Source organism: Colletotrichum tamarilloi, assembly GCF_030869305.1.
Source record: "Colletotrichum tamarilloi strain Tom-12 chromosome Unknown Scaffold_32.1, whole genome shotgun sequence".
NCBI classification, from domain to species: Eukaryota; Fungi; Ascomycota; class Sordariomycetes; order Glomerellales; family Glomerellaceae; genus Colletotrichum; species Colletotrichum tamarilloi.
The window spans coordinates 290,225-315,071 of record NW_026849415.1 but is presented as its reverse complement, the minus strand read 5'-3'; the positions used below and the strand labels follow the sequence as shown (position 1 = coordinate 315,071).

Genomic DNA, 24,847 nt, shown 5'->3' with positions numbered 1-24,847 from the left:
CCTCCCTCCGCTACAGCGTCGAGACTCAAAGGGTTGAGACAGCCGCACGAGGGAATGTGGCGTACAAAGGGGGGAGGAGAGGAGGCGTTCAACCGATTTCTTTTTAGGGTTTCCCACTCAGCGATAGATCTAGCGATTGGGTGATGTGTGGCGTTCCTTAGTCGTCATCCAAGCTTCGCCCGCCGCATCACCCGCTCGGTTCAGTCTGAGCGTGGTCGGGGTCCACCTTGGCCAGACGATGTGCCTCGGCTGTGTGGTTTCGATAGTGTAGTGCGCTTGATTTGTAACCCCTCTTTCAGGTGTCCTTTGGCCATGATCCAATCTTCGCGATCGTTGTCGGCAGGGTGGGATCCTCGTCGCAATTCGTGCCGTCCCATATCTTTGTGCTAAATTCTTGTGTAGCCCACGGGGCTTGGATGTTTGGCAATGCCAGTGATTTCTGAGCCGCCGAGAGACCCTTGATCGATGAATCGTCCTCAAAGTTGGTGATATCGAAAGAGTCGTCGAGGGTAAGCTGACTCGCCTGGCTCGTACTCGGTTGGTGGCCTTGATTGGGAGGGACCCTTTCGATTTCGACGACTACCTCCCGCGTTCTGTAAATCGCCATCTTGGGCTGTCCATCTGCATCGGTAGCGTTCGCGGCACCTATCGAAGGTCTCCTACTGCTTGGGCCGGAGCTGACGGCAGCGACGTTAACGCCTCGCAGTGCGGGTATCTTTGGCTTCGCAACGTTGTTGAGTTCGATGGGATTCGGAGGCTGGCTGCTGATCGTAGCATCGATGCCACCAACGGGGCGACCTCTCGCGTAAGTGGGTAACTGCAAGCTGTACTCGGATGGCTGGTACGAGTCTCGGTTGTTGCCGTTGAAGTCGGCAGCAGAGAGAATGCCGAGATCGCGTTTCCGAGCAACCTTTCCAATCAGCTCGGCCATCGACATCTCGATCTTGAGCTTGACCATGTATGCCAAAGGGTGGAATTGCATATAACTACAGAGCAACGTTAGTACGCGGTACACACTTACCCAAAATCCATCGCCATGTCCACAATGAGAATTTGAGTTTCGCGCAAGACCACCTACACAAATGTGTTGTTGAGACTCATCATCGCAATGATGAGCACGTCCATGCTCAAAGAAAACCCAATGATGAACATGTTGAACTGCGTCAGTCGCTTGTACTTCGTCAGGCCGTGGGTGACCAAGTTCTTCTGTACGATGCGGACGAAGTAAATGTTGAGCGCGCCATCGACGATCAGGTAAATGACCTTTTCGCAGCGATCCCACCACTCGTTGATTTCGATATATCGTTCTGATACCTGTAACCGAGCCGGCACCCAAATGTTGTAGACGGAAATATTGATGGCGGTAATCAGTACGGCGACGCCCACTTTAAGTCGCCATGCCCGCTTCTGGTTGGTAAGAAGAATGGCGCATCGATTAATGATAATTTGGAGAAGAAATTGAACCTGGAGAGCCCAAGTAGTCACTGTGGTGGTCAGTGGATGGCCCAGCAGACAAGGTCGTACAAAGTAACTTACAGATGCAAAAGTAGAATGCAAAGCTGAACATGTCGGCAGTAAGTATCAAATCGACAACATCTTGAAGTAGTACTGATGACTTACCTTGGCGGTATGATGCACTTGAGATGCAGCCAACATATAATGCTGAAGATGGTACACACGAGGATCTCTAGCCAAATCATCCAGATGTAAGAGTTCCGGTAGATACGATCGCCTTGCCGCCTGTACATGGCGGTGGTCTGCTTGATCGCCGTCCATACTGTGAGCCAGCCGAAGCCGAGAGTGAAGCCCCAGGCCAGAGATGCAATGACCATGTCATCTTCGGAGACCTCTTCGAGCTTGAAGTGTGGGGAGAGGAGGGTCATCATGATTGACCAGCCTGAACATCATAGCAGCGAGGCTGAGACATTAACAGATATTATTCCGTATTTTGCTTCATGATCGGAGAAGGTGGATGTTAGTGGATAGTTGAGATGAGAAGGGAAAAGAACTGACAAAAGGGATTAAACAACAGAACTTACCGATAGCATGGTCAACAAAGAGTGGTTCCACGACGTCATGCACGATTGGAAGTGAAATTCGGAAAATGTCTAGCAGGGTCCCGATCTGACTGTTCGAAAAGTTGGGCTCGTTCGTGGCCGGTTCAAGAACGGAGAGCGGACGAGCACAGGAAGGGGGCTGAGAGTTAGAATGCGCAGAGGGCTGGTGTTTTTGAGGCGAGCACTTTAGGCTAGCAGCAAACACTCAGAGTAGCGTTGCGATCGGACCCAAGACGTCGTGTTTCATGGGCGAGTCAGGGAACGGTACACGCACAACGGTACGGATGGCGTCGCCTTCAACGAGCCAACACACACTAGCACTAGAACGTTTTTTCACTGCAGCATGGAAGAAAACCAGCCTTCTTCCGCAGGTAACCCACGCTGGAAGTAAACGGCGGCTTCATCCTTCCAAGGCGAAGCCCAGTCGGGGTAAGCGTTAACGCCAGAGAAGAAACCATGCAGCCCCGGCCATTCCGATGGGAGATGAGGATCAGAAGTAACGTTCGCTAGTGGGTGCTGTTTTCCCCCCCAATCGCGAAAACGCAAAGCATGTGAGCAAAATGGTCATCTTTCAAAGGGCAATTCCAGTCCCCCAGTCTCCTGCTGAAAGAAGATGGCCCTTGCTGACTGACAACGTGGAGGGAGCAGCCAAAACTCTGCTGATGGTGCCAGTGGAGAGCGAAGCCAAATATTGAACGACATGGAATGCGAGAGCGGCAGAAGATCGGCCATGGAAGCGGTGAGGGACATGTCTGCAGCTGCTTAAGGCGTCGATCCCTGGCAAGGTGCCATTGGGACATGACTTGGTCGTCGGCATTAGGGCGGGCGACTTAACCCCAAAAGAGACTTTCGTGGCTGCGAAGCTGAGGGATGAGAGGCCCAACGAAGGGAGGGAGTGGGCAGAAAGAAGAAAGCTTGGCATCTGATCTTCGCTGCGAATTCTGCGCTTGGGGACTGTCTTCTCGTCAGCGTAGAAACGTACATGGACGAATCGAACACGAGATGCTACTGTTGGCTCCGGGATCACCCAAGCCGGTCTTTTCTTCTATTTCAAAAGTCCGTACGGATAGTTGAAAAGAAGTATGGGGAGCACGTGGCTCGTGCATCTGGAGTCAAGAAGCTGCTCGGATTAGCCCTGAGCTGGCGGAGGTGGCCGACAACCTCCTGTATCTTTAGGACAAAGCAGAGTTTCTTGATGCTTCGCGCGAAACTCCCACCCAAGATTGGCAACGTATGCTTCTCAGGAGCTAATCTGGTTCTGCAAGAAGACGGCGGGAATGCCGCGGGCGCCGTGTAACCATCTCGAGGTTTCCTGATCAAACCCCGTAAAACCTCCTGGACGAGCCGTAGTAGCGGTGCCGGATGTTGCACTCCGGGCACTGGAAATTGTCCAAGTAAGGGCCATTTCATATTAACAAGACTTCGTATTCCCTCAGGCTTCGGGATACATGGATGTGCTTGTCGGAAGTGACTGTGAAGGTTTCGACCCGAATCTAGCCCATGGAACGTGCGCCGACTATCGTCTTGGTAATTGGAAGATGGAATCCGCGGCTGCTTGGGGTTTGAAGAGATGGAAAGCTTCCATTGCATTTGCCGTCCTCCTGGCTCCGCTTACGCATAATAGCTATCGGATATTGGAGGTTTCGGGCAGTTATCTTGGAGCACGTCGCCCCCATCCTTGACGTGAGGTCATATTGGTGTGGCAGGTCGGCTTTTTGTTGGAAGGATTTAAACGCGCGTTCTGGGAACGTTCCATCGAAAAGACGGGATGCATGGATTAGCGAGCCGGCACGGATCTCATCTCCTTCCTTCTTTTTCTTTTGAGCGGGGAGATTCGGTGGAGTTCGGTATCTCGCAGCGTTGCAGTAAGGCGCAAATACAGTGTTGGCGAAAGACACATGTCTCTGCATACAATCGCATGCTGCAGTCATACCGAAAGTTGTCGGCATAATTAGCCCCCCTGCCAAAAGTCCATATCCGTAGGGTACTCGAGTCATCGTTTGCGGGGCATCCGAAGGTTAGCGGCATGCAAAAGACAAGCAGCGCACTGGAGCCAGAACATCACGTAATGGTTTGTGATGTCGTTGTGAGTCTAGGTCGCACCGAGGCTATGGTTCCTTTCCCGCAATATGTTCGGCTAGAGGCTGATTGACAAGAAAGAAAGCTGCGGCATTGAGCCCCTGAGGAGCGGGCCGTCCGCAAATCTTCTCGAAGCCGGGTTTCACGATGGGGCTAGTTCTCCCATCTTGGCTCCAATGGCTCCAAGATTAGCTCGAGGTCCCAACGCATGGGGATGACATCTTTCTCGGCCGTTGGCCGCATCAACCTAGCGGAGAGACCGGCAGCGATGTCGGCAGCAATAGCGGTAGGGTTGTCGTGCATACGCGGGGGAACCACCACTTCATGAATCAAGTCGTGATGATTTTGTTCGATGGACGACACATGTGCGACAGATGTGCAAAGGGGTGGGTATCGATTTTAGAGAGGTCCAATTACCTGGCCGGTAATAGGAAACATCTTTTCCCGCCATCTTCGGGGCCGATTAGTCGAACGCCAGTCTGTCAGCCCGGCAGCCGATTAGCTTTTCGGCGAATTACAAGAAGCTTCTTATTGACGTTCCGGTGGCATACCACAGTAGTCCTGGACGCGTGGGAATAAGAAGGAGTAAGCAGATGTTGGCGAGTCATTGGACTCAGTCTAGCCGCCTGTGAGGTTTCTAGTGGTCTGGCGAGATGGGACGGACAGAACGACAGAAGGTTTTCCAAGTGTCCCCACCATTATCGAATGGCGCACCGAGAGCCGAGAGGTTTGGTCGTAAGACGCGAATGAGGTAACATTCGGGGAAAACTCCGGCGTCTGTCAACTGCCGTATGGCGAGGAGCCCGGATCTGTCATCTGTGTTTCGAGTATGCATGTCGGCAGCATCTACTACAATTAGTTAGTAATCTTCGGGCCGCGGGCAACTAGAGAGTTTCAGTAACGGGCTTTGAATCTAAAGGTTCGACGACGTCCCATCAGGGGCCTTCGCTCGCCGTCTCCACGAAATAAGTTGTCATCCAATGTTGTGGTCCAAGTCATCTAACAAGAGGTAGTTGTAATTCGAGAGCAAGTGTATACGTGCGTAGCAAGGCAGTGAAGTTGGAATATCGGATCGGCGATGTGCAGTGGGATGGATGGAGTGGAACGGTGGGAGGCTGTGGAGTCGTGGAGGAAGATCCCAGCAGGTGGAGAATGGCATCTGTGCTCGCTGCCCGCTGCCCAGGGAAGAGCTTGATGCGCACATCACCCTCCCATTTCACGTAACAGCCTCTCAAAGGTGTGGTCGGTCCATACCATGGACATTATTCACAGTCAATTACAAGCTCCAGCTTTATCAACTAAGATTAAGCTCTTGTATTACTATGGTGTCATTCCTTTTCATGTACAAGCACGCCAAAGATATCTATGTACCGGACCCCAGTTTTGCTCTCGAAATCAACTGCAAATGCCATAACCGGGTTGGCACCCAGCACCACAGTAGAGATCCGAATTACCACACCATCCATTCTTGCTGCAGCATTGGTAGTCACCGTTGCCTCGGCAAGTAGCTATTCCTGCACCACACGCACCGTCTCTTGCGACCGGCAGCCCTGAGCTCCCACCGCTGCCTGAGCTACCGCCGGAACTACCACCGGAGCTGCCACCAGAGCTGCCTCCTGAATTGCCTCCTGAACTGCCTCCGGAGCTGCCTCCGGAGCTGCTTCCCGCGCTGCATGTGCCAAAGCCCGGCTGGCAACCCGTTCCGCAGTAAGCACTTGTCGTCCCGCAATATCCATATGCACTGCAGCAGTATCCGCTACCGCAAGATCCAACACCGGGACCGCAAGATCCAGGCTCGCCGGGATTGGGTTGTGTCGGTGTTGTCGATGTCGTCGGTTGGATAGAAGATGCTGTCGTTGTTGATGGTGCCTACTTGTTTGTCAGCGGGGTGATACTCTGTCTGGAATTCGTTCACCTACTTGGCAGCTCGCGAGTCGCGTGTCTGCTGCAGCTCCCTGCAGCCAAATTTTCATGGTGGCCTGGAAAGATTTGCCGTTATAGGGGTTGCCGTCACCGCGAGTTGCCTCCCAAACAGCCACGCCTCCGAAAGATGGCCGGCAGTAGTACGCGCTGATGAGATTATTTGCCTGCTGATGGGTGATATAGTTCCCAGCATTGGCGGCATCTGAAGAACCAGGTAGGGTGATGAACACCTTTGCGTCTCTGCTTGGGGTGTTCGATAGCCATTGAACCCAGGCATCGAACGTGAACCCGGCTTGCTGATACGTTGAACCAGGGGTGTAGGATGGGTTGCTAGCTGCCCAAGTCGCAGCTGAGCAACTAGGGGTGTTGTAAAATTGGACAAAGATCATGTCGAACTTGGCGGCGGAGATCATCGCAGCCATGTTGGCATCTGGAACGACGCATTGAGGAGCGCCAGTCAGGTAGTATTGCTTCGAAGCTGTGGCATAGAATGTACGCAGAAGGGTCACTAGGGCAATGTAGCCTTCCGAATTGTCTGCAGGTAGCTAAGCATCAGCTGCCATTCATGGAACGCATCGACCAGGGGACGGCAAAGATGTTAACAAACCTGTGGATGGATGCTCTATATCCATATCGAATCCGTCAACCTCAACCGCTTGCCCGTTGTAATCGAATGGACGAGGCCCTGTCCAGTTGGGATCTTTCGGTCCGAACATGTACCACAAGTAAGTTGCCAGGAGTTCACCCTCGTTTCTGCCTGTGAGCTGGTATGATACCACGCCACCTCCGAGTGACAGCAAGATCTTCTTGCCATACTGCTGCTGGCATACTGGAATCTGAGCGTTGAGACTAGGGCAATTTGACTGCAACTGATCTTTGGAAGGGTCGAGGACACCGTTGAAGCCAGGACCTGGGTAAACTTGGCCGCCGCATCGATTGCCAAAGTTTGTTCCAGGGTATCCGTTTGCCTGAGCTGGGAAAAGATGCACGAACGAGAGGACAATTACATCAATCTCGGGCTGCTGGCATTGGTTTATTAGGTCGCCCTGATTCGGACCTTGCCCCTGTTTCATTGTCAGTCCCAGAGTCACGAAGACGATTTGAAAATGAGTCTCCTTACGTAGTAGACAACAACATTGTTTTTCGAAGTTGGATCGAAAGCTGCAGAACACCATGAGACTGCTATGCTCAACAAGACGAACATCCTGAACAGCACCATTGCAGCAAAGTGGTATATGGGGAATCAAAGGCAGACAAGCGAAAGAAAGAGACAGAAGAGGACGACAGGTTTCTGACAGCCAATATTGGCTTGAACACAGGAGTCCTCGTGATGCTGGAGGCAATGCGGACTTCAGTAACGATGACGTCGGCGCCCAAGTCTAGGACACTGGGAAGGCGAGTGCAGTTGCTGGCTGCTTCTCCATGATGAACGCATTTGGAGGGTAGTTCTTTCTCTAAATAACATCTAGAAAGTAAAGGGACAATCGCACCTCCCGCAAGTTACATATTCCATCTTCCAAGAGCCAGGCGCAGACCCCCTCCATCACGGCTCCTCCTTCTCTCCTGCGGTCCTGCCGTGGGCGGAAAGTGTCCAGAAAAGAAATGCGGCGGGAATAGTCCTCCCTCCCCGCTGGGCGTTATTGCGATGCAGAATTCCGCGACAGAGTCCGATGGCGTCGTCAATCCAACTTTCCCCGTCACGTTCCCTCTTTTCTGCAAGGGCGACCGTTACCCCTTGACTCATCCTGCCACCAAAGCCGATAAAGGGCAGGATCGCGTGAAGAGGGGGTTGGAGCCATCCTCTACGCGACGCGTCAGAAATGTGCGGGATCTACTGGATTGACTATCGAGGTTGATTTCAGCGTCATTTTGAATGGTTCGAAGGCCATCACTCCTTTGCTTCGTGTAACCCCGCGATCGAGCCTTTCCGGACGGCCGAAACATTCGGGGCTTTCGGTGGGGCCGTGCCGCCGAGACCGCCGAATGCCCCACCGAAACCGCCGACCGAGACCTGAAGTTTTCGTCGCACACTTGTTGCTGCCTGCCTTTATCCAAACTTAAAAGAACCTCGATTCGTGATAATTTCATCTTAGACACCATCGACTTCAGAACGACGAATATCAAATATGGTCCTCCTCCCTCAGACGATGCGCTCTCTCGTCGCGCCGAAGCACGGCAGCCCTGTCGGCTGGGAAGTAGCTGAAGTGCCGGTGCCGACCATTACCAGCCCCACGGACGTGATAATTCGAGTAAAGGCTGGAGCTGTCATGAAGGGCGACTGCCAGAGATCTCAGGGTTCTCCGATCGTTGCGCTACGCAAAGAAAGGTACGTTGAGTACTGGCCCATGGGCCAAAACCTCATCTGTAGGGCTAACAACTTGTTGTCTTCAGTTTTCCCATCAAGATTGGCTGCGAGGGCTCCGGGATTGTCGTAGCTGTCGGCGCGGACGTAAAAACCCTCAAAGTAGGCGACGCAGTCTACGGGCTGTGCTTCACGCGGCCAGCCTTCAGCATCCCCGACCCAGGCTTCTGCTCCGAGTACGCCGTTGGGCCGGAGAGACTTTTCCTGCCCAAGCCGCCGCATATGAGCTTCGAAGAGGCTGCATCTCTTTTGGGATACACCGTCACGGCGTACCAGACCATTAGACGCGGACTCGCCATCGCAGGACAGGAAACGCTGGAAGGCAAGACCGTCTTCATTCCCGGAGCCCTGAGCGGTGGAGGCTTCAGCGCGATCCAAGTTGCCAAAAATGTCTTTGGCGCCAGGAAGATTATTTCCACGGTTTCGACCTCTAAGATGAGCCTCGTTGAGCAGCATCTTCCGGGGATGGTTGATGAACTGATTGATTACACCACTACGGACGTCGGCTCTGTGATACCCAAAGGAAGTGTGGACTTCATGTACAACACGCAGTGGAATACTATGGGTCCCGGAATACCTCTTCTCAACCCCAAGACGGGCATACTCATGTCTATCGCATCTATTCCCCCGCCAACCTTGACGAAAGAGCTTCTTGGGCCAGCACTGGTTCCCTTCTGGGTTGTCTGGGTGTTGCACTTAGCCCAGCTTTGGTACTCGTTCTTATTACGCGGCACCAATATCAAGCATGAATTCGTGTCTGGCAATCCCGAGAACAGAGAGGACTTGGAGAAGGCTGGGGAGCTTATCGCCACTGGCAAGGTCAAGGGCGTCTTTCGAGTAGTGGACCTGGCGGACTTTAAATCGGTGAAGGAAGAGTGTGAGAAGGTGAACAGTGGCAAGGGAGGGATTGGGAGATGCATAATAAGGGTCGAGTCTTGAAGAACCGTCTCATTCGAAGCTTACGACAGACTTTCTCATCAACATCATGCACATAATTTAATGCAGATATATCAAGGAATCGACATCTCATCTCACTATGTTTCTCAGCATTGCCAAGTAATATGATCCATTCGATTGCGCCTCAACAGACCTAATCTCATACTCGGAATTAAAGGCCGTCGACAGAATGAGAAACTGTCATTGGCTTGGTACCGAAGGATTCGTGTACGTAATCGTGTCGCATCCCTCGATTTGGCCCAGGTGGCGCCCATCGGCATTCAGATTGATCCAACGTCAATTCAACTTACCAGGACGGCGGTAAATAGTTTCAGAGGTTCAACACACGACTTTTCGCAATCGCATTCATGTCAAAAGACCAATCCCTCCGCCTCCCAGATGGCCGCACCCTCAGCTACACCACATTCGGCATCACCCCACAACCAAACCAACCAACAATCTTCCACTTTCACGGCCTCCCAGGCTCCCACCACGAAGGCCAACCCGTCCATGAAGAAGCCACCAGGCGCAATATCTGTGTTGTCGCCGTAACACGCCCGGGCTACGGCGGTTCGACCTTCCAACCCAACCGCACAATCCTCTCCTTCCCGCAAGATGTCCTTCACCTAGCAGACAACCTCAAAATCCAGCGCTTCGCCGTGCTAGGTATCTCCGGCGGTGCTCCGTACGCCCTCGCATGCCTGCACTCCATTTCACCATCACGGCTCTCCGGCGTGGCAATCGTCTCCGGGATGTTTCCGTCGGAGCTAGGTCTGAGCGGCATGATGCTCATGAACCGCCTGCTCTTCAGCATTGCGCCGTGGTCACCGGGTCTCATTGAGAGCATCGCCGACTGGGAAGTGGGGAATCTCGCTCGAGATGCTGAACACCCGGAAAGGCTCGCCCGAGCGACGGCTGATGCCTTCAAGAGTCGTCCGGTTGAGGATCGGGAAGCGCTGTACGCCGATGATGGCAAGATCTTGCGGGTGTTGGAGCAGAGTACACGCGAGGCATTTCGTGAGAGTAGTCGTGGATTTGCGTGGGAAGCGAAACTATTCGGGAGTTCTTGGGGGTTCGAGTTGAAGGATTTGGTTGTACAGGAAGGGAAGTTGGTTATTTGGCATGCGGGCAAGGATGTCAACGTCCCATTAAGAATGGCTCAGGATGCGGCGGGACTGATTCGAGGTGCGGAACTCAGAGTCGTTCAAGAAGAGGCGCATATCAGTTTGATTTCGCGTCGGATTGGGGAGGTGGTCAACAAACTTGCAGAGATCTTAAGGGCCTAACTATTTGATGCAGGTAGATTCCACACGGCATCACGCCAATAGTCCAAGAGTGTAGCTTGTCAAAAGACTTTCGAGGCGACATGAAGAATATTTGTTGCCCCATGGACGCGCTGTGTTCTCTATTTTCGATTTGAGAACGCCGACTTGCAGAATGATACGATGCGTGCATGCAATGCCTGCAGTCCATGCCAAATAAGTCGACCATCTGGTTGGTTTGCTTCCTAGAAAACGACAACGCCGGGTACGAGACCCGCTGTTGCTGCGTTGACGAACATCTGGTTCGTTCTCTAACTCCGGATAAAAGCGAGGCAGTGGGTCTTGGAACGCGAGAACTGATTTCGGATGTGATATTTCATGCATAGACCGGCGACTTGCACCAACGCCGGATAGTTCCCCGGACCTTACCGCTGACAACATGGACCCCTCTTTGCCCAGGTTGACAACTTAAGATACCTTGATCTCTCACTTGCATCCAAGTGGCCCAGCTCACAACCTCTCTTTTGTTCCCATTCGTTGCTGGTTTCCTGATAAGACACTAAACTCCTAGAATGACAGCTTCAACTCCCACTTCTCCTTCGCCAGCTGTGGCTCCGAGGTCGAACTCATCTTCGCCAAGAAGGAACGAAATTGCCGAAAATGACCATGTCGCTATGCAAACCGAAAACAACCAGATCGAAGTTGACGATACGGCTAGTGTTCGTGAAGCCTCTCAGTAATGATGGATACCTAAATGAAGATGTTGCTCACATGTACGACAGCTCAACGAGGCAGTATCATCCATTGACGATCGGATGCAAGTTTCTGCCTTTCACGATTCCTTTCTATGCGTGTATGCTGACTGCCATTTCCAGTTCGACTTACACAGCGTCTCTATCATCTAGTGTGGTGGACTATCCTACCGAGAACGGTCGGCGTTACCACGCGTTTCGAGCGGGCAGTACGTGACGGTTACTCGTTTCGTTTAGAATTTATCCCAGCAGCTGACAGCTCAACAGCGTACCTTGGACCTAACGACGAAGTAAGAAGAAATCTGTAATTGTTCAAGAAGTGCCGTGAACCGACTAATACGATTCCAACCGTATAGAGCGAGATGGACAGACTGGACTTGAATCACATGTTGATAATGAAGACAATTGGCCGAAAGCTTTTCCTGGCTCCGATTCCGCCTCAGAGTATCCATAGAATACTTGACATCGGCACCGGCACGGGAATCTGTATGTCTTTATGATCAGTAGCGCGCTACCCGTATTATGCTGAATCGAGTTTTAGGGGCTATCGAGGCAGCGGATGTGTTCCAAAACGCAGAGGTATTTAAGCGAGATACCCAACGCCGAACGGTTGTCGCCTATTACCTATTTCTGACTATGCGTGTAGATTCTGGGAATCGATCTGAGTGCAATCCAGCCCTCATGGTATGAGCGATACATGAAGGCGATATTCTACTTAGGCAGAGACGTGTTCCGCTAACAACTTGAGAACTAGGGTGCCGCCTAATGTGAAATTCGAGATTGACGACGTTGAGAGTCCTTGGGTCAACGAACACAAATTTGACTTCATCTTCTGTCGGTACATGGCGGGCTCCATCGCAGACTGGGAAAAGCTTATTAAGAACATCTTTGAGTACGTTTCATCGCGATATAACATCTCCCGCGGCTAATCAGATGTGAAGCAACTTGGCCCCCGGAGGTTGGGTCGAATTCCAGGACTACGATATTTCTATCGTCTCGGATGACGGCACGTTGACCGAAAAGCACCATACTTCCAAGTGGATGAGTCTGCTCATCGAAGCATGTGTTAGCGTTGGGCGTGATCCTCGCCCTGGACCCAATATTGAAGGTTGGGTCAAAGACGCTGGATTTGTCGATGTGGTCCATCAGAGATTCAAGATGCCTATCGGTCCTTGGCCAAAGGACCCGCACCACAAGGATGTCGGTATGACGAACTTGATCCAGCTTCTGGATGGACTGGAAGGCTTCAGTCTGCGGGCCTTCTGCGGCATCCTTGGCTGGACGAAGGAGGAAGTCTTGGTGCTTCTTGCTCAAGTGCGCACTGAGTTGAAGTCTGGGAGCTTCCATGCTCGTAGTGCAATGTGAGTCAAATCCATCACTCACGAGGTGAACACGCAAAGTGCATTCACTAACTTCTTTCCAGTCATGTGGTCTATGCACAAAAGTCGGAGGAGAAAACGGAGGACTAATGTGAGATAGGAAATGGCGTTCGAGATGGGTGATCTTGTCAATCTGATCTGGCGATGTGAATCGAGAACCCTTTTAAACTTGACCATCTCGCACCGAGCCACTCTACATCTTATGGAAAGGTCTCCCGTACTGCAAATCACATGCACTCTTCCCATGCACCACGATGTGGCTTAAGTGCGGCTAGGCCAATGGGGCTGTCTAGCAATCGCGCGATCGAATTCAAAATGTGGGTAAACTAGCGTCTGTTCAGGGCAATTCCGGGTGAGACATCACATCTGCTAACGGGGATCTCGAGGTATGGTGCTCATTTATAGGTACCGGATGGAACCGATGAAGATCCCGCTCCGGCAAACTAGGCCCGATGCGTCTTCAAGCCCGTTCCCGTTCGATCCATCCGGGCTGATTCTCCAAGCCATCGACGCCCTGGTTGCTATTTGACGAGAGTCTCGCCCCAGACACCTCACCGAAACCGAACGATGGTAGCCGGAATCAAGCGAGACTGTCAGCCTGGGAGAGGTGGCTCTTTGAACAGCCATGCCGCTGAGATGGACCCTTTTGCAGCCATGTCTCGTGGACCTTTTGTCTGGAATGCGTGTTATTCGTTGCCAGAGTGCATCGAGTGATGGTTTTAATGGAAGACCCCCTCTCTAACCTGTCTGATGGTGCTATTCTTTCTCTTGAAAGTGTTTTTCGGGTGTCACAAAAACCGTCAAGGCGCCATATTCGATTTCTTGGCGTTCACCAGAGATCAACTTCGAGATTGTTTATCAGAGCCACCGCCGTTGATTGACACCATGCGGACAACCTTGGTGGCCCTTCTCGTCGGTGTGACGAAAATCTTCGCCCAACAGCCAACTCTACCCGATGTTCCCGGTCTTTCACTCGACGATAATCCCCCATGCGCTGTAAGAAGACTGGAACCACCCCATCAGCAACTAGATACGGCGGTGTTAATTTGAAGTGAAGCTACCTTGCCTCCTCGGAGGCCTCAATCAAACGAACTGCCCCACGAATGATCAAACATGTCTGTGTCAGGATGACGACTTCATCAAATTCGTGGAAGGATGTGTTGTTATGAGCTGCCCGCTGAAATACGCCATCAGTAGGTCTCAGTCCGCCCCAGTGCGGAAGTTATCTGTCTGACGTCTACTTCAGTCACGCAAAATATCACCTGGACCGCGTGTGATTTCCCTCTGCACAATGAGGTACCAGCCACAAAAGTAGCTCGGATCGTTCTGTTCGCGATGCTTCCAACACTCGCCATCATCCTTCGGCTGATAACGAAGTTTGCTCGGTTATCGCCGTGGGGTTGGGATGACTATACTATTATTGTGGCATACGTAGGTCGCCGACCAGCCCGGAAAGGCCTGACCAAGACACTAATATGATGTTTGAAGATTATACTTGTGGCGTACGTGTCATTGCACGTCTTTCGTAAGCCACCGAGGGATTCTCAACTCCAAAAGTGCGCTGACATTATTGAACAGTCGAGGATAACGGTGCCGGGAGAGATCTATGGACTCTCAGTGACTCAGAGATTACCCATTTCTTCAAGGTATTCGACGCCTGCCGCGTCTCCGCGGACGTCATATCGTCTGCACGACTTGCACCAGGGGCTATTGTTGCTAACATCAAATCTTATAGGGCTTCTATGCACTACAAACATTATATCATTCCTGCATCGACATCATCAAGGCATCGATTCTCTTCATGTACCTTCGAATTTTTCATCTGCCTGGCGAAAAGATCACCATTGCGTTGTGGGTCACGCAGGCCCTTAACCTCATGAACGGCGTCATCTTCATCTTCGTCGGCCTGTTCCAGTGCAATCCCGTGAGTCTTGCATGGACCTTCTGGACAGGGGATGCGACTGGGAAGTGTATGAACATTGTATATCTCGCGCTGGCACACGCAGGGATAAACATTGCGCTGGACATTTGGATGCTCATCCTACCCCTGACACAAGTTTGGGGCATGAATCTGGCTCGCCGCAAGAAGTTTGCGATCATGTTCATGTTCAGTCTCGGTCTGTTGTGAGTACCTTACCTTAATATCCATCTCATGAAGCACCGCAGGTTACTGACATATTCGGTTCAGTCTCACAGTTGTAAGCTGCATCCGAATCAAAGCAATCTTGGACTTTAGGAAAGATCCGCTCAACCCTACCGGTAAGCTCCTGACTGCTTCGCTCCACACGATGAAGCCTGAGTACTGATGCATTTCACTCCATCGCAGTGGCCATGATGCCGAGCGTCATTTGGACGGACCTTGAGCTTTACGTTGGAATTTTCACAGCTTGCATACCGACTCTTCGTCAATTCTTTGTTCGGTTCATCCTTCAACAATCAGAAAAGAAGAAGCGTTTGAGTTCAGCTGCGGCTGAGTATAGAGGCTCAATGCTCACGCCCAAGAAGGGCGGGTCGCAGCAAATGAGCGAGCTCGACACCATAGACGAGAGCAGCCACCATAATTCTCCATAAAATCATAGTATGAGAGTAAGATTGTAGGACTTAACTCGTCCGTATGTATAATAATTAAGTGCAGACTTAATGTTGGCATATGTAGATATCAAAGATTAAGGTTGCTACCCGCAGTGGAAGAAGCTGAACTGCCTTTTCCTATGGCTATCTTATTCCTATGGAATGTTCCTTCGTGGAATCTGATCACCTTGATTGATCATAGCTAGAATCTTGTCGTTTATATATTGTCGCCGCCCAAGTATTTATTCGAGGATAGAGAAGGTGAAAGGAAAAGTAGCCATCTCTCCAGAAATTCATTCGTCAGATCGTGGGCTCCTGCATTTAAGCGCAGCTTCATCAAACTACCTCGAAAAATTACTAAGCTTTATCGGTGCTCAAGAACCCCAAAGCCCGGATCTCAGAGCGGAATTCTAAAATGAGGCTAAGCTCTTTTCCCCTTTTCTCCCTTCGTCAATGACCATCTACTTCAGTTATAGCTCCTTCGTTGCACCCTCCATGTAGCATTCTGAGCTGACGACCATCATCTACTCTCATCTCATCATCTTCCATCACAACCACCAGCTAAAACTCTTTTCTTCACGATCATGGCTCAGTCTTCTTCCGACTCCTCTCAAGCAGAATACTCTCTCAAGGCCACTGTGGCTGCCATCACATCCTACTATGAACTTCTCGCCCGCGTACACCCTGACAGTGTCTGTTCTCTCGAGTACCCTCCCTCCGGAGGATGGCCTCAGATTACGTCTGAGTCCTTCTGTATCTTGGGCCGAAATGATACCGTCATTGAGTTGATGCGGCACGTTCCGGTATTTCACTAGCGATCGGATCAGCTGCATGAAATCAAATACACCCTGTAACTTCGCAGACGTATCTTTCTGCAGAAGGACCCATGAAGAAAGCCGCGCGTATAATGAGGAAGTGCGGCCTGTCCCTCAGGACAAGATTGGTGCTAATCCTGACTACTCTCCTGAGGGCGGAGGAGTGCCGATCACATCCAGCATGTTCACCTTGGCGGTGCTGGCCGAAGAGAAACAAGAGGGCTTTGATATCCTTCTTGAGACGGAACACAACATCGTCATTGTGGTCAGAGTTAGGGAGGAATTCCCACACGGGTAGGCACCGATCCCTCCCGATGCGGATTATATCAAATGGGGCGGAGATGATGAAGACGAGGCGGAAGATGAAAAAGAGGATGAAAGTAACGGAGAGGATAGTGAAGACAGTGAGGAGGATGTCGACATATATACACTCGGTCATAATTGGAGATATTCGCCGACCTATCGCATCAATACATTTCTCAAAATGTGTCAAGAGCAATGGAAGGTTATGAACTGGATGCTAAAAATGGAATGGGCTGGCCAGATTGGGAAGATACCGGCCCGCAGGCAAAAGATCATGCGGGAAGCTGGCTGGCCCGGTACAGGGGAGGAAGTTGGCTTGGGATGGGACAAGGCAAAGGCAGAGAAACAGATGATTGAGCTCATGTAGATTTTCAATAATGGAAGTTCCTACGCTTTGATCGGTGATATATCTGTGGGATTCAGCATTGTTTCGGCACTGGTTGTATTTGTTTTTTACCTACCGTTTGGAACTGGCGGATCGGGACGGCTGACCAGGCTCCGGGCCGGACGTGGCGCGTGCACGCGCGGGACGGAGCGAGCACCCGCAACGGCAGGTGAACACAGCTTCCGTTGGGATGGAAGCATCCATATATGACGTTATTTGGTAATCTGCTTCCGTTAAGCATCTAACCTCCTGAATACGTTTGCTACTCTGATATAGTTTGGGAAGCGTCTGGGAAGTGAAGTTGCTGTCGTATTCGCTAAAATCATGCAGGCATCGTTGCTGAGTCCACTGCCTTATCGCTCTTGAGGCCCTTAGGTAAGCCCAGACCACTTAAAGTCCAGCGGAGCTATCACGTACATTACGCGCCTCGACCATCAAAAGACGCGTCGCGCCCGGCACTCCCTAGCATCATTCCATCTCGCATACTCAACTTGTCTCAGGCAAATGGAGATATTCCATTCGATCTGATCCCCGTCAGCCCGTACCATCCTTTCCCGACTCTGATACAAATACAACATCGTCAATTCGATCATTCTGCCCCGGTTATCTCAGGCAGCACCGAAATTACCGCCTTTTATCTTCCAAGAGTTCTACCTGGATCTCCAGACAAAGATGGCTCACAAGCGCAAGCGCTCCGAATCCGAACTCGTCACCCTCTTCCCCTCGCCAGCTCGCTCCGAATCCAGCATCGAGTCCTTCGAGTCACCAATCTCTCCAAGCCCCATCTATCCTCGCGCACATGCGACGCCATCGCACCTCTCGAGTCGCACAATGAAGCGCTTCCGCGACAACAGGCCCTCGGAGGAGCAAATCCATCGTAAGTCTGGTCCATGGCGTCAATTAAGAAGGGCAACATAGCTGACAGCATACCTCAGAGCGTACTCTGAACATGCTTTACTCCGCACAGCAACACAACCAGTACCCAGCCGACGCAGGCCACGAGACGAATCAGTCCGAACCCACACCCGTTCCTGCCGCCCGCAACACCCAGAAGTCCCTTCACAGTTTCTGGAATATCAAATCGGCCGAGCCCAGGTGCCCCGCCTTGGCCCCGTCTGTGGATCAGAGCGCGCTGTCGCCGATGAGCTGCGACGACTGCGGCGCTGGTCTTGGTGCGTCGGATGGCGCTGCGGACGGGATGGATATCGACGATGGTTACAGCTACGGCGTCGATCACTCTTGCGGTGCGTGCAGCAGGCACGTGTGCTCGCATTGCTCCGTTACAAACCTCGGCGAGCAGCGGCGATGCTTGAGGTGTGTTGGAGTTGCAGCGGGGGCGGCACGAAACGGCTCTGGATGGCCATCCTCTTCGATGTCTATCTTCTAAGTATCCTAGCCTGGCCGCTTCTGGGCATCGTTCTTTTCGGTGGCGCATTGGGTTCTACACGTCAACGGCATGCCACGCCATGACAGTCAGCCGTGTATGGTTCTGGGAAAAGGCGTTTCTGGCTTGCTGTGACATGATTCTCTGGTGTTGGCGTTGGGGTATTTTATCGTTCAGGAGATACCATAGGATATCGTGCATCACAATTCAATTTCAATCTGCGCATTCACTCAATAATCAGCTCATACTCAGCCGCACGAGCAATTGATGATGCTACGTACTGCGTCTAGAGCACCATGCATGATATGGACAGCGCCTCTTCAGGGGATGCCACATAAGAGTGGCACTTTGGCAGCGTGATCCAAATCGATCAGCACGAAGGTTCTCAGATAACCAATCACTGTATTATTCAGGTGGAAACGAAGTCGTTCAGTCCAATGATATCCAGTGGAAGGCCGGAAAACCCGGCCAAGGCGCGTGGCTAGGTGCAGCCGCCTGCATACGACGTTCTGAACCAACAGACGACGGCAGCAGCCTATCGCAACAACCTTTGCCGTAGAGATCCGTTCTTTCCCCTCTTCCGAGAAAGTCCTAAGGTAGAAAGCGGCCCAAACCTGCAAAGTTTCCAACATAAGTGACGGGCGTTTGCCATTCGACCTCGTGAAGCAACCAGCAGACAGAGCCCTACTTCCTCTTGCGCCCAAGGCGCCTGCGTCACTCATATTCAGTTTATACCAACACAAGATGGCCGAAGCGATTGGTCTCGCGACAAGCGTTATCGCCGTTGCCGAGGTCACAGGCAAGGCCATAGGTCTGACTCTCAAAATCAAATCGCTCTGGTGCGAAGTCAAGAACGTCCCAGCCACTCTTCTAGAAAAGGCTGAAGAACTTCAAGATCTAGACGACTATCTCAAAGATGCCAAAACTCAGACTGCGAGCAGTCCTGTATCTAAGTCGGTCGTCGACGATGAGATTATGCAGAAGTCGCTCCGGCGAGCCCGCGGCGCATTGGCAGATATACAGAACACCATCGATGACCTCAGTCTTCAGATGTCTGATCCGCGGAAGCATCGACGCAAATTGACTGCTGCAAAATTTGTCTTGCAGAAAGATACAATAGAAGACATGGAACGAAAGCTCGATCGAGCTTTGGAACTTTTCAAGGTGGCTCAAGGAATCTATTGCACGTGAGTTGAATACTGGATGTTTCGGTACTGGATTCTTTCTAGAGCTCGGCTGATCTGAGGTGAGCAGAAAATTGACTATGCTTTCCACGGCCATCATATTGGAACGGCTCCCGAATTGTTTGAGTCCTTCGGAAGTCACAGAGAAATCATCCCAAAAAGTCGAGGTGGCAGATTTCTTTCACCAACATAAACCAGCTGTTGCCAACATAGCTGGCAAGGACAACCTTGATATGGCTCAAGGCACAACCGCTATTGGAAGGTTTCGTCTTGGGTTTGGAGACGACGTCTTCCAGATTTCACTCAGATCACCCAGTTGGCTCGGCAGCAAGGTTTATTCCGCTATGTGCCACAAGAGCATACTTGGGTGGCAAATCAATCTTAGAACTTATGTAGTGATCGAGAACTTCTCCAGCTTTGAAGACGCGGTGAAGTCCGATGATCCACAGGCTCTCATGCAACATTTGCGATCAAGATCGCTAACGCCCTTTGTTCAAAACGAGCGCGGAGAAAACTTAATATCCGTACGTGAACCCAAATACCAGATTGAAGAGAGAGAGGCATTTGACACTGATCTGAATGAAGCTTTGCGCCCAAAACCGATGGGTCAACGTTGCGAAATGGCTTCTCACCTTTGGGCTGTGCGCTGATATCTATAGCGGTGACCCAACGAAGCTGAGGTTCATCATCCTCAAAGTCTGTTGTTTCATCGACACTTCAATGCTAATGCATTACAGAAACTCATATTCAAGTCATCTCATTTACAACGCTACCAATCAATGGTCTCATCCTCCAACTGCCCGCTCAGATTCTCCATCCGACTTGGCTCTCCTTTTCGCCTCACACGCGCTGAATGGAGACACTGGTATATCAGTTGACATTATGGCCTTCATAGCAGGCCTTGCAAACTTTGAAAATTTCAGCAGACTGCTTCATTCCAAGTCTCCAGTGTCAGATCCAAAATGGTTTTCTTTTGGCGCCAGAGTTTCATTTGCATATTCTGGAATCCTTGGCTCTATCTGGACCTTGGAACAAACATCTTCCGTGCTTACGGAACTCGGAAGCCTCACTAGAGAGCTCCTAATGTCCTGGAGACTCGGAAGACAAGACCCAGTTGTGATGACCTTGGCAGCAGTGGGAATCGGGGCTTCGTCTGCTCGAGCACCCCGTGGCGATCCTGCCCAGTCGGAATCCGTCACTGGGTATGCGCGACTAGCCGACCAAATCATTTCACTGGATCCTGAGAGTCTCATAAAAGCTACCAGAGACCAGAGAAGAAACAGTCCGATGCACATGTTCATGTGGTATATGCTTACCAACATGCAGCCTTGCTCGGCAGATCAAGCAGACAAAATCATACAATCGGCTTTACTTGTCTGGGTGACGACACTATACCGCAACAAGGTGGATCTTATAGATCATGGCCGTCAGTCGCAAATGACCTATAGCGTGCGAAGGCGTTGTGTGCTTCCTGGATGGACGTTTCGGATGGTTCAGTATCGCTCCGAGCCACGTAAGCGTCATCAGAAACGTGAACGATATTATCGGGCTGAATACGTCGGCATCACTTACGGTTCCTTGCCGGAACATTGGAAGATATGGTGGGCGGTTGAATATGAATGTTACGCGGGTGATTTTTGGAGAATGCTCGAGGATTCTGCCATCCAAATTCCAGGTAGCTGGGTGGATGATAGAGTTTTTGACGACGAGAAGATGTTGCCATCGTGGGTACTTGAGGAAAATCGCCCGTTGATATGGTCTGAATATCGCAAGATCAGGCCACCTGTATAAGAGTATATTCATCTTAGAAGCGGTCTTTGCCAACCCACCTCTATTTCGTAGGATATTCACTAGAGCTTACATTTCACGACCTCACGACATACAAGAGTTACGTTACCAAAGACACCGACCTTCTCGCAACAGAGTACCAATTCTCTGATCATGCAAGGGAATCAAAGCCACTATGCGTTGTAGACTATGGTGTCTACTGATCAGTACTACGTGGATGTGTTAGCAGGGAGCAGATGGAGATACTTTGCTGAGGCGTTAGTTTCGCCTCAAGACTGTCTCTTGAGCACCCATATGCAGTGCTTAGCACGACACTGAGGGCGAGAGATCCGAGTTCCTACACATTTCAAGCATGGATCACTCTTGAAACAAATAGTCTCTTCTTTCTAGATAGCTCTCATTACAGCCCCTTCTATCTTCTTATGCGCTCTACGAGTTGGAGTATAAGCATAGAGTCAAACGTGTCAAAGACAGAATCGACGCCAACTAGAGGCAGATTTGTAAAGAAGGGAAAAGAGACTATAGTTAGCTTATCAAATATATCCTCATGAAAAGTCGTGAGGCTCAGCCACGGTAATGAGTTGCCTTGTGTCTACCCCATGCAAGCGCCAGTCAGCTATGGGCAGGATAAGATGGTGTTGCGGGCGAAGCGATCGAATCAAATGATGGAAAGTCTAGACGCAACCACATGCATGGCGCACCATGCTGGATCAATAAGCCCAGCACCGCCTCATGACACTGAGGTTCATAAGGCTACGGACTCTGCCCCTCCCCCTCTCGTCTGACCTTCCTCCTCTTTTCTCTTCGAATCTTACTGTGCTATACGAAGACCCAAAGCATTCATTCCTTTCTCGTTTCCTGCTCACCTGCGGTTTTATTATCGGCGCTCGACTCCTCGGCAACCTCTAACTCTGGATCGGTAAAAGCGGAACTCAACACTCAGCTTATCAATATGGCGGAAGCTCTTGGCCTAGCTGCCAGCGTCATCGCCGTGGTCGACGTAACCGCCAAAGTCGGGAGCGCCACGTTCAAGCTCATGAAACTGTGGAACGAGGTAAAGGAAGTACCAACAATGCTTCTACAGAAAGCGGAACGTGTCAGAGATCTAGAGAACTTCCTGCTTGATGCCGAAGACCACATACAAAGTAGCCCGCTGCCACAAGCCTTCTGGAGTACGAACTACCGCTTGCGGCAACACATTGAAAAGGTCCGCCGTGCACTTGACGAGGTTCAAGATATGGTGGACGATTTACAAGCCAAGTTGACTGCCCGAAAAGACGGCTTCAGAAGCAAGCTGTTGTCAACCAAGGTTGTGTTTCGGAAAGACGAGTTGAAAGCCTTGGACACGAAGCTTGATGCAGCTCTCGGTTTATTTTCCATCGCACAGATGCAATGGATCATGTGAGTTACTGCCTTACATACCACTCTTTTAGATTCGGCTTTGTAACCATACATATTCTAGGGCGATGTCGACATTTAGAACCTCAATGAGCATCGAAGAGCGGTCTAGAAGACCAGCTGCTCCAAACACGCTGACGGCGGCAAGAAAGAAAGAGAGAGTAAGGCCATCAACCACACCCGCTCTCTGCTACATTTCTACCCCAGCTTCGATATTGCCTACCTTTCGATTCGGTTTTGGAGACAAAGACAGCTTCCAATTTTCTATCCAGGCGCCTTATTGGCTCTCTGGGTCTGTATACTCAGTCATGGCCCAGAAAAGTTATCAGGGCTGGCAGTTCAACCTGAGAGCTTACGAAGTTGTGAGATACTTTAGCGACGGATTATATGACTGCATCGAAAATGACGACCCCCCTGGAACTCTCCACTTGTTGTCTGAGAGCAAAATGACTCCCTTCGCAAAAAATCAATTTGGAAGAAGTCTACTGCATGTGAGAATTTTCGCTCTGGCAATGACATAAAAATTTGGCCACTGATAAGGCTGAGTCAATCACAGGTCGCAGTCCAAAAGAAATCTCTCAGAGTAATAGATGTTTTCCTAGAAAGAGGACTTGCATGTTTTCTGCAAGACCCGTGGGATAACAGAACGAAGGATAGGTAATAAATTACTTCCTTAGGCTGTGACACCGAGAATACCATATTAACATCTTTGACGATATATAGATATCCCTTCTTACTTTACGAGCTTAGTTGGTTGAACCAATCATATCGATATCATGATTTGGAACCTACGCTACAAAAGCTGTTTCTAGATAACTTCCTCGATGATTTCCTTGAATATTCGGAGCAAGTTTCACTTCTTCTTGATTTCGGCATTAGCTTATCTTTCCTTCGATTGCTTTTGAAACGCAATAATCTCACCGAGATATCTTTTTCCATTTTAACACGGCTGTTCCATCTCAGACTAGCTGCAACGAATTGCAACTGGGAGGCGCGGGAAATTTGTGTCTTAATTCCGGAAGCTCGACACCTTGATGAAAACCCCGGAATGCTTGCATATTCTAGAAACATTAAAGGATCCTCCCTTTTTCATTCATTCGCCATAGGGATGGCTGGCAACTTTTCGAGAAAGACCCGCCACCCAGATCCTGACCAGTGGGCCATATCAAGACAGTGGTGGAACAGATTACTCCATGACGGCATCAGGCTGGACCGTCCAAGTTTACATCACATCGACAAAACTGTTGGTTGGTCAGAATATGAGTTCATGACCTCACCCTTGCTTGCAATCATCGGATCGTTAATCGATGGGAACCGCTTGACTCTAAGCACTGCGAGACAAGTATGTGAATCGCTGATAGGAGTACTTTTTGAGTGGGTCGCTATGCTATCTTCCAGCAACGTGGACCTTCTGGAATACGGGCGTGAAGAAAAGCACATGTCCAAGCAAGGCCTTACGAATATCCGGCAGCGATGGGCCCCTTGGACAAAAGACTGTTTTGGGACAACTCGATTATCTGTTATCGGCATCACCTATGGTTCTTGTCCAAGCCACTGGAAGCTGTGGTGGACATATGAGTACGAAGATTATGCAGGAGAGTTCTGGGACATGGTCCAGGACGAGGCGAGCAAGGTACCTGGTGCCTGGGTTGATGACTCTTGGGATCCAGATGACTACGATTCTGAGGAGCATGACAGGTGGGAAGCATGGGAAAAGGAGCAGCCCCCTCCGTTGATTTGGTCCGAGTATCGCAGAGTTCGGCCGCCAGTCTAAGTTGATACTGGAATCAATGATTCAGTCGTCAGACAAGCAGCTGGCTCTTACTACAGTCATCACAATTCAAGTTACTTGAATGTTGCTCATTCAATGCGTTTTCCCCTTCACGATCCGGCCATCAACAAATTCATTCCAATTGCATCAACGGGATTCAGTGCACAAGCTTAAGAGGTAGTGGTGTACCTTAGGTCAGGGCAGAATTTGAAAGGTGTCTCAGTGAGTAGCCGCCGAGTGAATATCACCCCGATAATTGCATGAAATAGCTAGTCGGAGTGCTATGTTTGGAAAACCCGTGCGCAGTATGCAACTTGGAGGGAAGGTTTCTTTATCGGGAGCCCCTATGTCCCAAGCTTCCGAACCATATGAGGAGCGTTTCTCAATTTGTTGACCAAAGGCCAGGCTGAGCTCTTTTTCCTTTCATCGTAGCTGTCATCGTTGCTTTTTCCAACTATTTCCTAGATTTCCTTGACTTTGTATCTGCATCGCAACAGT

The 24,847-nt window shown here is 50.7% G+C and overlaps 10 protein-coding genes across 10 annotated transcripts; 7 read left to right on the top strand and 3 right to left on the bottom strand.

The window, feature by feature from the left end:
• Nucleotides 1–295: 295 nt before the first annotated feature.
• On the bottom strand, nt 296–1,886 carry CTAM01_08854 (uncharacterized protein; the record flags this gene model as incomplete). Its single annotated transcript, XM_060524874.1, has 4 exons — nt 296–986; nt 1,079–1,484; nt 1,537–1,559; nt 1,621–1,886. The coding sequence occupies 4 exons, from the start codon at nt 1,884–1,886 to the stop codon at nt 296–298; spliced, it is 1,386 nt and encodes a 461-aa protein (XP_060380565.1).
• A 1,664-nt stretch (nt 1,887–3,550) lies between these two features.
• On the bottom strand, nt 3,551–4,054 carry CTAM01_08853 (uncharacterized protein; the record flags this gene model as incomplete). The annotated part of the gene is made up of 1 exon (XM_060524873.1): nt 3,551–4,054. One exon carries the CDS (start codon nt 4,052–4,054, stop codon nt 3,551–3,553), a length of 504 nt encoding a protein of 167 aa, XP_060380564.1.
• A 719-nt stretch (nt 4,055–4,773) lies between these two features.
• CTAM01_08852 (chitin recognition protein) lies at nt 4,774–7,278 on the bottom strand (the record flags this gene model as incomplete). The annotated part of the gene is made up of 5 exons (XM_060524872.1): nt 4,774–4,985; nt 5,666–6,005; nt 6,056–6,594; nt 6,667–7,123; nt 7,180–7,278. 5 exons carry the CDS (start codon nt 7,276–7,278, stop codon nt 4,774–4,776), a joined length of 1,647 nt encoding a protein of 548 aa, XP_060380563.1.
• A 907-nt stretch (nt 7,279–8,185) lies between these two features.
• Nucleotides 8,186–12,840, top strand: CTAM01_08851 (UMTA methyltransferase; the record flags this gene model as incomplete). Its single annotated transcript, XM_060524871.1, has 11 exons — nt 8,186–8,385; nt 8,451–9,298; nt 9,757–10,542; nt 11,199–11,338; nt 11,509–11,580; nt 11,728–11,857; nt 11,913–11,950; nt 12,018–12,055; nt 12,126–12,263; nt 12,313–12,732; nt 12,795–12,840. 11 exons carry the CDS (start codon nt 8,186–8,188, stop codon nt 12,838–12,840), a joined length of 2,856 nt encoding a protein of 951 aa, XP_060380562.1.
• A 795-nt stretch (nt 12,841–13,635) lies between these two features.
• CTAM01_08850 (CFEM domain-containing protein) lies at nt 13,636–15,321 on the top strand (the record flags this gene model as incomplete). The annotated part of the gene is made up of 8 exons (XM_060524870.1): nt 13,636–13,746; nt 13,877–13,943; nt 13,997–14,181; nt 14,239–14,275; nt 14,329–14,426; nt 14,486–14,874; nt 14,939–15,009; nt 15,077–15,321. The coding sequence occupies 8 exons, from the start codon at nt 13,636–13,638 to the stop codon at nt 15,319–15,321; spliced, it is 1,203 nt and encodes a 400-aa protein (XP_060380561.1).
• Nucleotides 15,322–15,905: 584 nt separating this feature from the next.
• CTAM01_08849 (uncharacterized protein) lies at nt 15,906–16,434 on the top strand (the record flags this gene model as incomplete). Its single annotated transcript, XM_060524869.1, has 2 exons — nt 15,906–16,124; nt 16,255–16,434. 2 exons carry the CDS (start codon nt 15,906–15,908, stop codon nt 16,432–16,434), a joined length of 399 nt encoding a protein of 132 aa, XP_060380560.1.
• A 1,062-nt stretch (nt 16,435–17,496) lies between these two features.
• On the top strand, nt 17,497–18,767 carry CTAM01_08848 (uncharacterized protein; the record flags this gene model as incomplete). The annotated part of the gene is made up of 3 exons (XM_060524868.1): nt 17,497–17,701; nt 17,760–18,068; nt 18,622–18,767. The coding sequence occupies 3 exons, from the start codon at nt 17,497–17,499 to the stop codon at nt 18,765–18,767; spliced, it is 660 nt and encodes a 219-aa protein (XP_060380559.1).
• A 185-nt stretch (nt 18,768–18,952) lies between these two features.
• On the top strand, nt 18,953–19,399 carry CTAM01_08847 (uncharacterized protein; the record flags this gene model as incomplete). The annotated part of the gene is made up of 1 exon (XM_060524867.1): nt 18,953–19,399. One exon carries the CDS (start codon nt 18,953–18,955, stop codon nt 19,397–19,399), a length of 447 nt encoding a protein of 148 aa, XP_060380558.1.
• Nucleotides 19,400–22,132: 2,733 nt separating this feature from the next.
• On the top strand, nt 22,133–22,585 carry CTAM01_08846 (uncharacterized protein; the record flags this gene model as incomplete). Its single annotated transcript, XM_060524866.1, has 1 exon — nt 22,133–22,585. The coding sequence occupies one exon, from the start codon at nt 22,133–22,135 to the stop codon at nt 22,583–22,585; it is 453 nt and encodes a 150-aa protein (XP_060380557.1).
• Nucleotides 22,586–23,962: 1,377 nt separating this feature from the next.
• CTAM01_08845 (uncharacterized protein) lies at nt 23,963–24,352 on the top strand (the record flags this gene model as incomplete). Its single annotated transcript, XM_060524865.1, has 1 exon — nt 23,963–24,352. The coding sequence occupies one exon, from the start codon at nt 23,963–23,965 to the stop codon at nt 24,350–24,352; it is 390 nt and encodes a 129-aa protein (XP_060380556.1).
• Between the last annotated feature and the right edge of the window lie 495 nt (nt 24,353–24,847).